The sequence below is a fragment of the Schistocerca serialis genome, chromosome 7, assembly GCF_023864345.2.
Source record: "Schistocerca serialis cubense isolate TAMUIC-IGC-003099 chromosome 7, iqSchSeri2.2, whole genome shotgun sequence".
Lineage (NCBI taxonomy): Eukaryota > Metazoa > Arthropoda > Insecta > Orthoptera > Acrididae > Schistocerca > Schistocerca serialis.
The window spans coordinates 197,919,944-197,934,200 of record NC_064644.1 but is presented as its reverse complement, the minus strand read 5'-3'; the positions used below and the strand labels follow the sequence as shown (position 1 = coordinate 197,934,200).

At 46.7% G+C, this 14,257-nt stretch overlaps 1 protein-coding gene across 1 annotated transcript in view; it reads right to left on the bottom strand.

Moving 5' to 3' along the window:
- The window catches only part of LOC126412254 (acetylcholinesterase-like), a 111,580-nt gene that overhangs the window by 32,029 nt on the left and 65,294 nt on the right, over positions 1–14,257 (bottom strand). The window contains exons 6-7 of the mRNA XM_050081757.1: positions 3,240–3,439; positions 546–699 (exon numbers count right to left, since the gene is read on the bottom strand). Coding sequence (XP_049937714.1) covers positions 546–699; positions 3,240–3,439 — 354 coding nt within the window. The remainder of the gene's footprint in view (positions 1–545; positions 700–3,239; positions 3,440–14,257) is intronic.

Below are 14,257 nucleotides of genomic sequence, written 5' to 3'. Positions count from 1 at the left end.
GCTCTCTGCGAGGCACTTTATTGTGTCTAGCAGAGTAATCACGTAGATGTAGATGTAGAAATGAATTTTACATAATATGACTATATTTTCAAAGTACAGGTGATAAATGCAACTTTCGAAGTACGACTGTTTTGTTATTACAGCCATGGTTCACATTCCTTACCTCTTGGCAGTGAAGGTACACGTTCACTAGTGATAGTGCACTATCCCTAGTCAATGTGTATTGTTTGACAGAGCTACAATTAGTAATCCACTTTCACTAAATGCACCAGTGAAGTTGCACTATCACCAGTGATGGTATACTTTCCCTGAAACTTCCACTATAACTTATGCACATGAAAATGTTCGCCGAATGTGTGTGCAGGACAGACGACGTTATTAGAACACTCAGCCGCTATCGTGAGAAACAAAACGTTGAAAATTTGTCTCGTCGTCGTCCACGGTCAACAACACCAGCTTACAAGTGACACAGACAGTCCACGCAGCGAGGATGAAACAGATGCTGAAGATAAGACTACCATTGGCACAGGTTGACGACCGCTCACCTTGCGCTCCAATCATGCCGTCGCCTGACGTGTAGCCCACGAGGATGGGCATCCTGCTGAAACGGCCGGCCTTCAGGCTGCTGATGGGGTACTCCTGAATTACGGTACCGTCGATCACGGGACCCCAGGCCACGGCGACAAGGCGGATCAATTCCTGTGAGAAACACGACTTAATTTCAAACCATTAAACATAACAAAACTTTCGGGGCAGACATACATTTGAAGGTACGAAAGCCTCCGAAGGAAATTCAATACTAAACGCACGATGTTGAATTTCATGTAACGTCAATACCGACGATAAAAGTAGATGGTACTCCTATTACTCCTGCTTGCTCTTTAGCTTAATGGTATTTTTTGCTCACATTAGTCTCCACTGATCACTCCCCCAAATACTGCCATTCCGTACGAACCCTCCTTGACCATCGTCTGAGGGTAGCTAAATGCCATGTGGCTTCTGGTCTCGCCATTATACAGCCCTGGTAACGGCTGTGACGTCACTGGTGTTCAGTCTGTGGGACATAAGCAATGTCCCCATCCTCGTGTCTGTCGCGCCCACTTTAACTCCGCGATGAATGGGTACCACAATGCAACAAGCCGCAAGTCACCGTCTCCATTGAGGGTATTATTAGTCTGTAGTTTGTTTTATTATGCTATCCAAGAAACCGTTAGTCCTCGTGATGATGGAAGCGTCACTGGATGAAACTATTTTATGTTGTCATTCTGTTTACATTCCTGTTGCAACCAAAATATGGCAATAGAGCAGTCGGTGGCGAAAAAGATTTGTTTCTTTTTTACCCCGGGATGTTTGCAATTTATAAACATTTGTGATAAGGTTGAGTACCGAATCAGGACTTGGACAATGATCCATGCAGAGTGCCACAATACAATCCTCCCCAGCTCAACTGGCGAACTGATTCAGACGAAATGTAGACGCAGGCTGAATCAAATGGTTCAAATGGCTCTGAGCACTATGGGACTCAACTTCTGAGGTCATTAGTCCCCTAGAACTTAGAACTAGTTAAACCTAACTAACCTAAGGACATCACAAACATCCATGCCCGAGGCAGGATTCGAACCTGCGACCGTAGCGGTCTTGCGGTTCCAGACTGCAGCGCCTTTAACCGCACGGCCACTTCGGCCGGCCAGGCTGAATCGGTGGTTCGCAACATCATCCCTGCTCGGACAGCGCAACTAGAAGCGCAGTGTCCGAGGAACATTGGTAGCTGACCCTATACGCAAGTAAACCAAACGTACTGTGCGTAAATACACCAAGAGATCCGATATCGTTTGACTATGCAAGTGAAGTCAGTCTCATCCTTCAAGTATCTAATAAGAGTCTCTGTATGTAGCGCTTTAAGATGAAACGACCACATAATCCAGTCGTCGTGAAAACAGAAACCAGCCAACGATTTATTCGGAATGTAGTTCATCTACGAATGAGGTCGCTTAGCAAAACCGGGCGCTTACTAAAAACCTCGTTCGACAAATTCTTCAGTATTGTTCGTCGGTCTGGATCTTTACCAGGTTGGATTACCGGACGAGATAGAAGAGATTCAAAAAACAGCCTCACGCTTCGTCTCCATTTTGTTTACTCTACGCGAAATTATCGCAGACATGCCCAACGAACTGGAATGGCAGATGTTACAAGAAGACTATGTGAATCGCGGACAGTCGTGCTCACAAAATGTTCCTCCGAAATATATGTCGTGTAAACGACCATGATGGTAAAGTTAGAGAAATTCGGAATCATGGGGAGTGGCACTAAGAATCTTACTTCCCCCATGGGGAGAGAGGTGAGAGGGGGGGAGGGGGGGGAGTGCCACTGGTACAGTAACTAATCTGTAAAACCTACATTATGGTGTCCTTTGGTGTACAGGTGTGTAAGTAGACGTAAATTTTAATGAAGGTGCTGCACGGTCTTATATGCTGATGAGATTTACAGGAACTAGAAGATAATTTGCATAGACTGAGCCAAAACACAATATACTACAATTTAATTACATCTGCAAGTAAGACAAAGATCATGGTCTTCAAATGGAAGAAACCAGTCATACCGAAAATAAAAACGAATGAGAAAATTTTAGAACAGGTATCCCACTTCAGTTACCTACAATGTGAGGTTAGTTTTAACTATGCCAAAGATATTGAGAAAAGTTAGTACGTTTCAAGCTATCAGCGGAATATTTGGAAGAAATTTAATGTTTTCATCAGGTGAGAACCAACAGCCGTTAAGTACTTTAGAAAATACATTGTAATCATCAGCTGTTTTATTTAGATGATGTGTAGTTTAAGTAAAACAGCTGACGGTTAAAATGTATTTTCTAAAAACGATTGGAAGAGCTATGGGAAGAAGAACAAGAACGGAAACACAAATGAAATTTTGCAAAGTTGTGGTTGTACTTACTCTTGCATGTAACTTCGAATTATGGACACACGTGTGCAGGCAACAGAGATGAAGTTCATCAGATATGTGAGGGTTTATAATAAAATGGATAAAATAAGGAATGACAAAATAACACCAGATTTAAAAATCATTTCAGTTAATTACAAGATAGAACGAAATAGAATGAAGTGGAAGGATAATATTGATAGAGAAATAGAAAATAAATTGTGAGAAAGTAATGAATTATCGGTCGTCTGGGAAGAGAAAACTAAGTAGACGTCTTAGAATGCGAGTAGAAAACACTGCCTCACCTCTGGAGGAATGACGTCACCGTCGTGTGTGACGAGGTCGGCCGCGTCCTGAGTCCTCAGGAAGTCGACCAGCTGCTGCGAGTCGTTGGTGCTGAGCCCCAGGGCCTCGCCCAAGGCGAACGCCCTCCGCCGTGGGTCCGTCACGATGCCCCACGGGCTCACCGCCTCCCCGCTGATGATAGTCGCTTGTTGGAACAACCCTGCAAGAACGTGTAGCCCGCTGAGTAGTGACTCCCAGTTTTAGTTTTAGTTATGTCGTGTTTGGTAGATCATTTTCCCGATTATTTTATCGACATGATGAGGAAAAAGTCTGATTACATGATATGCAGGGTGGTCCATTGATCGTGACCGGGCCAAATATCTCACGAAATAAGCGTCAAACGAAAACACTACAAAGAACGAAACTTGTCTAGCGCTATGGTTGGCCCGCTAGATGGCGCTGCCATAGGTCAAACGGATGTCAACTGCGTTTTTTTAAAAATAGGAACCCCCATTTTTTATTACATATTCGTGTAGTACGCAAAGAAATATGAATGTTTTAGTTGGAGCACTTTTTTCGCTTTGCGATAGATGGCGCTGTAATAGGCACAAACGTATAAGTACTGGGTAACACGTAACATTTCGCCAGTGCGGACGGTATGTACTTCGTGATACATCACCCGTATTAAAATGGACCGTTTACCAATGCGGAAAAGGTCGGTATCGTGTTGATGTATGGCTTTTGTGATCAAAATGCCCAACGGGCGTGTGCTATGTACGTTGCTCGGTATCCTGGACGACATATCCAAGTGTCCGGATCGTTCGCCGGATCGTTACGTTATTTAAGGAAACGGGAAGTGTTCAGACACATGTGAAACGTCAACCACGACCTTCAACAAATCATGATGTCCAAGTGTTTTAGCTGCTTTTGCGGCTAATCCGCACATCAGTAGCAGACAAATTGCGCGAGAATCGGGAATCTCAAAAACGTCGGTGTTGAGAATGCTACATCAACATCGATTGCACCCGTACCATATTTCTATGCACCAGGAATTGCATGGCGACGACTTTGAACGTAGTGTACAGTTCTGCCACTGGGCACAAGAGAAATTACGGGACGATGACAGATTTTTTGCAAGCGTTCTATTTAGCGACGAAGCGTCATTCATCAACAGCGGTAACGTAAACCGGCATAATATGCACTTTTGAGCAACGGAAAATCTACGGTGGCTGCGACAAGTGGAACATTAGCGACCTTGGCGGGTTAATGTATGGTACGGCATTATGGGAGGGCCCGCATATCGTGGTCGTGCGGTACCGTCCTCGCTTCCCACGCACGGGTTCCCGGGATCGATTCCCGGCGGGGTCTGGGATTTTCTCTGCCTCGTGATGGCTGGGTGTTGTGTGCTGTCCTTAGGTTAGTTAGGTTTCAGTAGTTCTAAGTTCTAGGGGACTGATGACCATAGATGTTAGCTACAGTATCGACTACTTGTAGAATATACAGTGACATGTAATATCTCATATGGTCACTGGTAAACAAAATATGCAGTAATTATGAAACTTCCTGGCAGATTAAAACTGTGTGCCCGACCGAGACTCGAACTCGGGACCTTTGCCTTTCGCGGGCAAGTGCTCTACCAACTGAGCTACCGAAGCACGACTCACGCCCGGTACTCACAGCTTTACTTCTGCCAGTACCTCGTCTCCTACCTTCCAAACTTTACAGAAGCTCTCCTGCGAACCTTGCAGAACTAGCACTCCTGAAAGAAAGGATATTGCGGAGACATGGCTTAGCCACAGCCTGGGGGATGTTTCCAGAATGAGATTTTCACTCTGCAGCGGAGTGTGCGCCGATATGAAACTTCCTGGCAGATTAAAACTGTGTGCCCGACCGAGACTCGAACTCGGGACCTTTGCCTTTCGCGGGCAAGTGCTCTACCAACTGAGCTACCGAAGCACGACTCACGCCCGGTACTCACAGCTTTACTTCTGCCAGTACCTCGTCTCCTACCTTCCAAACTTTACAGAAGCTCTCCTGCGAACCTTGCAGAACTAGCACTCCTGAAAGAAAGGATATTGCGGAGACATGGCTTAGCCACAGCCTGGGGGATGTTTCCAGAATGAGATTTTCACTCTGCAGCGGAGTGTGCGCTGATATGAAACTTCCTGGCAGATTAAAACTGTGTGCCCGACCGAGACTCGAACTCGGGACCTTTGCCTTTCGCGGGCAAGTGCTCTACCAACTGAGCTACCGAAGCACGACTCACGCCCGGTACTCACAGCTTTACTTCTGCCAGTACCTCGTCTCCAACCTTCCAAACTTTACAGAAGCTCTCCTGCGAACCTTGCAGAACTAGCACTCCTGAAAGAAAGGATATTGCGGAGACATGGCTTAGCCACAGCCTGGGGGATGTTTCCAGAATGAGATTTTCACTCTGCAGCGGAGTGTGCGCTGATATGAAACTTCCTGGCAGATTAAAACTGTGTGCCCGACCGAGACTCGAACTCGGGACCTTTGCCTTTCGCGGGCAAGTGCTCTACCAACTGAGCTACCGAAGCACGACTCACGCCCGGTACTCACAGCTTTACTTCTGCCAGTACCTCGTCTCCTACCCAACAAACTTTACAGAAGCTCTCCTGCGAACCTTGCAGAACTAGCATTCCTGAAAGAAAGGATATTGCGGAGACATGGCTTAGCCACAGCCTGGGGGATGTTTCCAGAATGAGATTTTCACTCTGCAGCGGAGTGTGCGCTGATATGAAACTTCCTGGCAGATTAAAACTGTGTGCCCGACCGAGACTCGAACTCGGGACCTTTGCCTTTCGCGGGCAGAAGTAAAGCTGTGAGTACCGGGCGTGAGTCGTGCTTCGGTAGCTCAGTTGGTAGAGCACTTGCCCGCGAACGGCAAAGGTCCCGAGTTCGAGTCTCGGTCGGGCACACAGTTTTAATCTGCCAGGAAGTTTCATATCAGCGCACACTCCGCTGCAGAGTGAAAATCTCATTCTGGAAACATCCCCCAGGCTGTGGCTAAGCCATGTCTCCGCAATATCCTTTCTTTCAGGAGTGCTAGTTCTGCAAGGTTCGCAGGAGAGCTTCTGTAAAGTTTGGAAGGTAGGAGACGAGGTACTGGCAGAAGTAAAGCTGTGAGTACCGGGCGTGAGTCGTGCTTCGGTAGCTCAGTTGGTAGAGCACTTGCCCGCGAAAGGCAAAGGTCCCGAGTTCGAGTCTCGGTCGGGCACACAGTTTTAATCTGCCAGGAAGTTTCATATCAGCGCACACTCCGCTGCAGAGTGAAAATCTCATTCTGGAAACATCCCCCAGGCTGTGGCTAAGCCATGTCTCCGCAATATCCTTTCTTTCAGGAGTGCTAGTTCTGCAAGGTTCGCAGGAGAGCTTCTGTAAAGTTTGGAAGGTAGGAGACGAGGTACTGGCAGAAGTAAAGCTGTGAGTACCGGGCGTGAGTCGTGCTTCGGTAGCTCAGTTGGTAGAGCACTTGCCCGCGAAAGGCAAAGGTCCCGAGTTCGAGTCTCGGTCGGGCACACAGTTTTAATCTGCCAGGAAGTTTCATATCAGCGCACACTCCGCTGCAGAGTGAAAATCTCATTCTGGAAACATCCCCCAGGCTGTGGCTAAGCCATGTCTCCGCAATATCCTTTCTTTCAGGAGTGCTAGTTCTGCAAGGTTCGCAGGAGAGCTTCTGTAAAGTTTGGAAGGTAGGAGATGAGGTACTGGCAGAAGTAAAGCTGTGAGTACCGGGCGTGAGTCGTGCTTCGGTAGCTCAGTTGGTAGAGCACTTGCCCGCGAACGGCAAAGGTCCCGAGTTCGAGTCTCGGTCGGGCACACAGTTTTAATCTGCCAGGAAGTTTCATATCAGCGCACACTCCGCTGCAGAGTGAAAATCTCATTCTGGAAACATCCCCCAGGCTGTGGCTAAGCCATGTCTCCGCAATATCCTTTCTTTCAGGAGTGCTAGTTCTGCAAGGTTCGCAGGAGAGCTTCTGTAAAGTTTGGAAGGTAGGAGACGAGGTACTGGCAGAAGTAAAGCTGTGAGTACCGGGCGTGAGTCGTGCTTCGGTAGCTCAGTTGGTAGAGCACTTGCCCGCGAAAGGCAAAGGTCCCGAGTTCGAGTCTCGGTGGGGCACACAGTTTTAATCTGCCAGGAAGTTTCATATCAGCGCACACTCCGCTGCAGAGTGAAAATCTCATTCTGGAAACATCCCCCAGGCTGTGGCTAAGCCATGTCTCCGCAATATCCTTTCTTTCAGGAGTGCTAGTTCTGCAAGGTTCGCAGGAGAGCTTCTGTAAAGTTTGGAAGGTAGGAGACGAGGTACTGGCAGAAGTAAAGCTGTGAGTACCGGGCGTAAGTCGTGCTTCGGTAGCTCAGTTGGTAGAGCACTTGCCCGCGAAAGGCAAAGGTCCCGAGTTCGAGTCTCGGTCGGGCACACAGTTTTAATCTGCCAGGAAGTTTCATATCAGCGCACACTCCGCTGCAGAGTGAAAATCTCATTCTGGAAACATCCCCCAGGCTGTGGCTAAGCCATGTCTCCGCAATATCCTTTCTTTCAGGAGTGCTAGTTCTGCAAGGTTCGCAGGAGAGCTTCTGTAAAGTTTGGAAGGTAGGAGACGAGGTACTGGCAGAAGTAAAGCTGTGAGTACCGGGCGTGAGTCGTGCTTCGGTAGCTCAGTTGGTAGAGCACTTGCCCGCGAAAGGCAAAGGTCCCGAGTTCGAGTCTCGGTCGGGCACACAGTTTTAATCTGCCAGGAAGTTTCATATCAGCGCACACTCCGCTGCAGAGTGAAAATCTCATTCTGGAAACATCCCCCAGGCTGTGGCTAAGCCATGTCTCCGCAATATCCTTTCTTTCAGGAGTGCTAGTTCTGCAAGGTTCGCAGGAGAGCTTCTGTAAAGTTTGGAAGGTAGGAGACGAGGTACTGGCAGAAGTAAAGCTGTGAGTACCGGGCGTGAGTCGTGCTTCGGTAGCTCAGTTGGTAGAGCACTTGCCCGCGAAAGGCAAAGGTCCCGAGTTCGAGTCTCGGTCGGGCACACAGTTTTAATCTGCCAGGAAGTTTCATATCAGCGCACACTCCGCTGCAGAGTAAAAATCTCATTCTGGAAACATCCCCCAGGCTGTGGCTAAGCCATGTCTCCGCAATATCCTTTCTTTCAGGAGTGCTAGTTCTGCAAGGTTCGCAGGAGAGCTTCTGTAAAGTTTGGAAGGTAGGAGACGAGGTACTGGCAGAAGTAAAGCTGTGAGTACCGGGCGTGAGTCGTGCTTCGGTAGCTCAGTTGGTAGAGCACTTGCCCGCGAAAGGCAAAGGTCCCGAGTTCGAGTCTCGGTCGGGCACACAGTTTTAATCTGCCAGGAAGTTTCATATCAGCGCACACTCCGCTGCAGAGTGAAAATCTCATTCTGGAAACATCCCCCAGGCTGTGGCTAAGCCATGTCTCCGCAATATCCTTTCTTTCAGGAGTGCTAGTTCTGCAAGGTTCGCAGGAGAGCTTCTGTAAAGTTTGGAAGGTAGGAGACGAGGTACTGGCAGAAGTAAAGCTGTGAGTACCGGGCGTGAGTCGTGCTTCGGTAGCTCAGTTGGTAGAGCACTTGCCCGCGAAAGGCAAAGGTCCCGAGTTCGAGTCTCGGTCGGGCACACAGTTTTAATCTGCCAGGAAGTTTCATATCAGCGCACACTCCGCTGCAGAGTGAAAATCTCATTCTGGAAACATCCCCCAGGCTGTGGCTAAGCCATGTCTCCGCAATATCCTTTCTTTCAGGAGTGCTAGTTCTGCAAGGTTCGCAGGAGAGCTTCTGTAAAGTTTGGAAGGTAGGAGACGAGGTACTGGCAGAAGTAAAGCTGTGAGTACCGGGCGTGAGTCGTGCTTCGGTAGCTCAGTTGGTAGAGCACTTGCCCGCGAAAGGCAAAGGTCCCGAGTTCGAGTCTCGGTCGGGCACACAGTTTTAATCTGCCAGGAAGTTTCATATCAGCGCACACTCCGCTGCAGAGTGAAAATCTCATTCTGGAAACATCCCCCAGGCTGTGGCTAAGCCATGTCTCCGCAATATCCTTTCTTTCAGGAGTGCTAGTTCTGCAAGGTTCGCAGGAGAGCTTCTGTAAAGTTTGGAAGGTAGGAGACGAGGTACTGGCAGAAGTAAAGCTGTGAGTACCGGGCGTGAGTCGTGCTTCGGTAGCTCAGTTGGTAGAGCACTTGCCCGCGAAAGGCAAAGGTCCCGAGTTCGAGTCTCGGTCGGGCACACAGTTTTAATCTGCCAGGAAGTTTCATATCAGCGCACACTCCGCTGCAGAGTGAAAATCTCATTCTATGCAGTACTTATCTGACATAATCAGCACAGAGACATCAATCTGTAAACTTAAATGTTGTAGATTGTATTACAACCTTTATTTGGTCAAGATCCCAATGTAGAAAATAGCGATTGCTGGTTTCAGTTGCTTGTAGGGTCATCTTCAGATGCGGATACAGATATGCGCAAACCAAGAGAATAAGGGAGACACTTCGTGATTTCTTAGAGAAATGGCAACTTACAGTCGTATTTACAATGCACGTGTGGATTGATGATCACGGAGTAGATACGATGCAGGAATTCTGCTACCTAGGTGGCAAAATAACCCAGGACGGACGGAGCAATGGGGACGTAAAAAGCAGATTAGCACTGGCAAATAGGGCATTCCTGGCCAGGAGAAGCCTACTAGTTTCAAGCATAGACCTTAATCTGAGGAAGAAATTTCTGAAAATGTACATTTGGAGCACAGCGTTGTATGGTAGTGAAATATGGATTGCGGGAAAACCGGCAAAGAAGAGAATCGAAGCATTCGAGATGTGATCTACAGACCAATTTTGAAAAATAAGTACACTGATAAGGTAAGGAATGGGGAGGTTCTCTGCAGAATCGTCGAGGAAATAAGTATATGGTTCAAATGGCTCTGAGCACTATGGGACTTAACATCTATGGTCATCAGTCCCCTAGAACTTAGAACTACTTAAACCTAACTAACCTAAGGACAGCACACAACACCCAGTCATCACGAGGCAGAGAAAATCCCTGACCCCGCCGGGAATCGAACCCGGGAACCCGTGCGCGGGAAGCGAGAACGCTACCGCACGACCACAAGCTGCGGACAAATAAGTATATGGAAAACACTGACAAGGGGAAGGGACAGGATGTTAGGACACCTATTAAGACATCGGGGGATAATTTCCATGGTACTAGAGGGAACAGAAGAGGGTAAAAGCTACAGAACAAAACAGAGATCAGAATATGTCCAGCAAATAATTAAGGACGTACGTTGCAAATGGTACTATGAGATGAAGAGGTGGGCACATATTTGGTATTCATAGGAGAAAGAGAGAGCACATATGATAAGTCTGTTTGCTACCTTCATATAGATGACTTTGACTAACTCTGTGATCGGGCATTAAGGCTAACTTTATATTCAAATTAATACAGCGATGTTTCTTAAATTTGTTTTACACACTTAGACGTATACTGTAAATACGACTGTAAGTTGAGATTTCCCTAGGGGTGTTAACACAGTTGTGATTATATGTCTTACTTATTTTCTTGATTTAGATACCGCATGTTTGTATGATGATCTGAAGGTGAACGTTTATGCGGTTGAAACTGGTAATCACTGTTTACTGTGTTGTGATCTTCGCCAAATACAACCTTTATAAAATCTTCAACAATCAAAAGAATTATCTTTTGGAGATAAATCGAAATAACATGAAATAATAAACAGTTTACTGTACTTCGTTTTCCTCCCATCTGTCTCATTTTCGATTAACTCTCCCTTATATAAACAAAAATATCGCAGCAGCGTTCTCGTAAAACAGACGTCGTAGTGTTGGTACGGCGCAGTTGGTATAAGGAAGGTATTTTGAGACGTCGATAACTATCAGGGATACCGAGCGAGATGAAGAGGTGATTAAGCTGTTGGGTTGGCAAACAGTACAGCTTATTCCCAACTTTTCCAGTTGATACGTCAGTGTTATTAATTTTATTTATTACAGACAACTAAGTGGAGCTTGTTTCATACCATTCCGCACAATTTATTTGTCTGCTTCGGAAATTGAAAATGAAGGTTTCAATCCAATAATTGTCAATGGAAACTTCGCCAACATACCGCACCACCGTTCATTGTAGAGAAAACTGGGTTTAGGATACATGAACAAGCAATAGCTGACCGTTCACTTACTGCCGTTTTCGTAAATTAATTTATGTTTATCACCCCCCCTTCTCTGATATTTTACCAGTTTTTTAAACACGTTATGTTGATGACTTGTTTCCTTACTAATTGTCTTCTAGAAGTACATTTTAATGTCATGTTACGCTACGTCAAGATTTCTCATTTTACATACATTTTATCGATCGTTTATTTTATTTCATTTTATTGGAAAATACGGCTGATTTGTGGTTCATATTTATTTTACTTTCAATTAAAAAGTATTTAATATTATGTAATCATGTTTTTATCGCCAAGCCGGCCGGAGTGGCCGAGCGGTTCTAGGCGCTTCAGTCTGGAACCACGCGGCCGTTACGGTCGCAGGTTCGAATCCTGCCTCGGGCATGGATGTGTGTGATGTCCTTAGGTTAGTTAGATTTAAGTAGTTATAAGTTCTAGGGGACTGATGACATCAGATGTTAAGTCCCATAGTGCTCAGAGCCATTTTTTTATCGCCAAAGTGCATCGTTTATCGTGTCCAATTGTCTTGTATATTCATGTACAAACACTTTTACACGCCACGTTAGACAGTCCGACAACGGACAGATCTCAAGTGGCCCTGTTGTGGTGCAACATTTGGCATTGCTGCGTACAGCGTGCGGTCTCGACACAGAACGAGAGTAATGTGTGGTTTGTACCACTAGTGACAAGATGAGTAGAGACTAATTGCATGAATAGTTAGTCGTTAACGCAATTCTTGACAGAGCGTAGGGGAACGATGCGGGAGACTTGCACAGCCGTACTAGGAAAGGTCCTAATGGAGCTGGTTTGCCGTTTCCTTTCTCCAACCGTAATAGGAATGAATGATGATGAATACGACACAACAACATCCAGTCATCTCGGGGCAGGTGAAAATCCCTGACCCCGCCAGGCATCGAACGCGGGACCCCGTGCTCGTGAAGCGAGAACGCTAGAGCGAGACCACGAGTGGCAGTCCTGTTTATACATTACTGTTCATTAAAAATGCAACACCAAGATGGAGATATGCAATAAACGTCAAACTGCCATGAAATGTATTACAAGGGTTGGACAAGAAAGTGGAAAGAAATAAACACAGCACTTTACCATGCCTAATATGGTGTAGGAAAACCGTTGGCATTCAAAAGAAGTTCCGATCGTCTCGGTGTGGATAAGGACAAGTCCTATATGATTATAAACAGAATCTTAAACCATTCCTCCTGGAAAATAGTGGCAAGTTCCGGTAGTGACGGTGGATAGCGATCACACACCCTTCTCTCCAAAGCAGACCGCAAAGGCTCAATAACGTTGAGATCAGAGACTTTGGTGGCCGAGGGATATGTGACAATTCGTTTTCGTAATCAGCAAAGCAATCCTGCACGATGCGAGCTGTGTGCACATGGGCCCTTTCATCACGAAACGTAGCATTACCATTGGGGGATAAAAACTGTAGCAGGGGACAGAACTGATCAGTCAAAATAGTCACATAATCGTTGGCAGTAACGCGATCTTGCAGCGTAACCTTGCAGTCTACGGGATATCATGGTATGGCTGCCTAAATCATCACCGAACCCCCACCACGTTTCACTCTTGCCAACAACCAGTCTGCATCGGAGGCTCAGAGTGGCGTATGGGGACCAGTTATTAGAATTTCTTTCCGCTCCATCCACGTTGAAGGAGCGCGGGGAGGATGGCTGAATTCCTCTGTGAGTGCAGTAATTATTCTAATCTTATCCTCACGATCCCTGTGCGAGCTATACGTGGTGGGTTGTAGAGTAATAATTGTCCCACGGATTAAACAAAGCTGTGACCTTTCGTGCTACCATTCTCTGTGTACGTTCGATACTCCCTGTTAGTCCTATTTGCTACGGGCCCCATACACATAAGCAACATTCTAGAACCGGACGCATGAGTGATTTGAAAGCGATCTCTTTTGTAGACTGATTGCATTTTCCCAGTATTCTACCAATATGAAGTCCACCACCTGCTTCACACAGGAGTGAACCTCCTGTGTGATCATTCCGTTTTATATTCCAGTAGTGTTACACCCAGGCATTTGTATGAGTTGGCCGATTCCAACAGTGACACATTGATATTACAGTCATAGGAAACTACGTTTTTTCGTTTTATGAAGTGGGAAACTTTACATTTCCGAACATTTAGAGCAAGTTGCCAATCTCTGCACCACATTGAAATCTGATCAAGATCTGACTGAATATTTGTGCATCTTCTGTCAGATTGAAATGTCGTGTAGCTAGGGCCTCCCGTCGGGTAGACCGTTCGCCTGGTGCAGGTCTTTCGATTTGACGCCACTTCGGCGACCTGCACGTCGATGGGGATGAAATGATGATGAGTGGGACAACACAACACCCAGTCCCTGAGCGGAGAAAATCTCCGACCCAGTCGGGAATCGAACCCGGGCCCTTAGGATTGACAGTCTGTCACGCTGACCACTCAGCTACCGGGGGCGGACTTCTGTCAGATTGAAACAAGACTAATGCGACAAAATCACTTTCTTTAGTTATTCCAAAGTCGAAGTTTGTCCGCAGCTCGTGGTCTTGCGGTAGCGTTCTTGCTTCCCGCATTCGAGGTCCCGGGTTCGATTCCCGGCGGGCTCACGGATTTTCTGTGCCTCTTGAAGACTGGATGTCTCACAAGTCGCCGAAGTGGCGTCAACTAAAAAGGACTTGCAGTACGGCGGTCGAACTTCCCCGCATGGGGCCTCCCGGCCAATAATGCCATACGATCATTTCATTTCATTTTGTGGCTTCTGCAACATGTTTTTCTATTACGGACATTTGCATCCCTGGTGAGTGCTTTTGTAATTCCAGCTCGCCCTGCGATT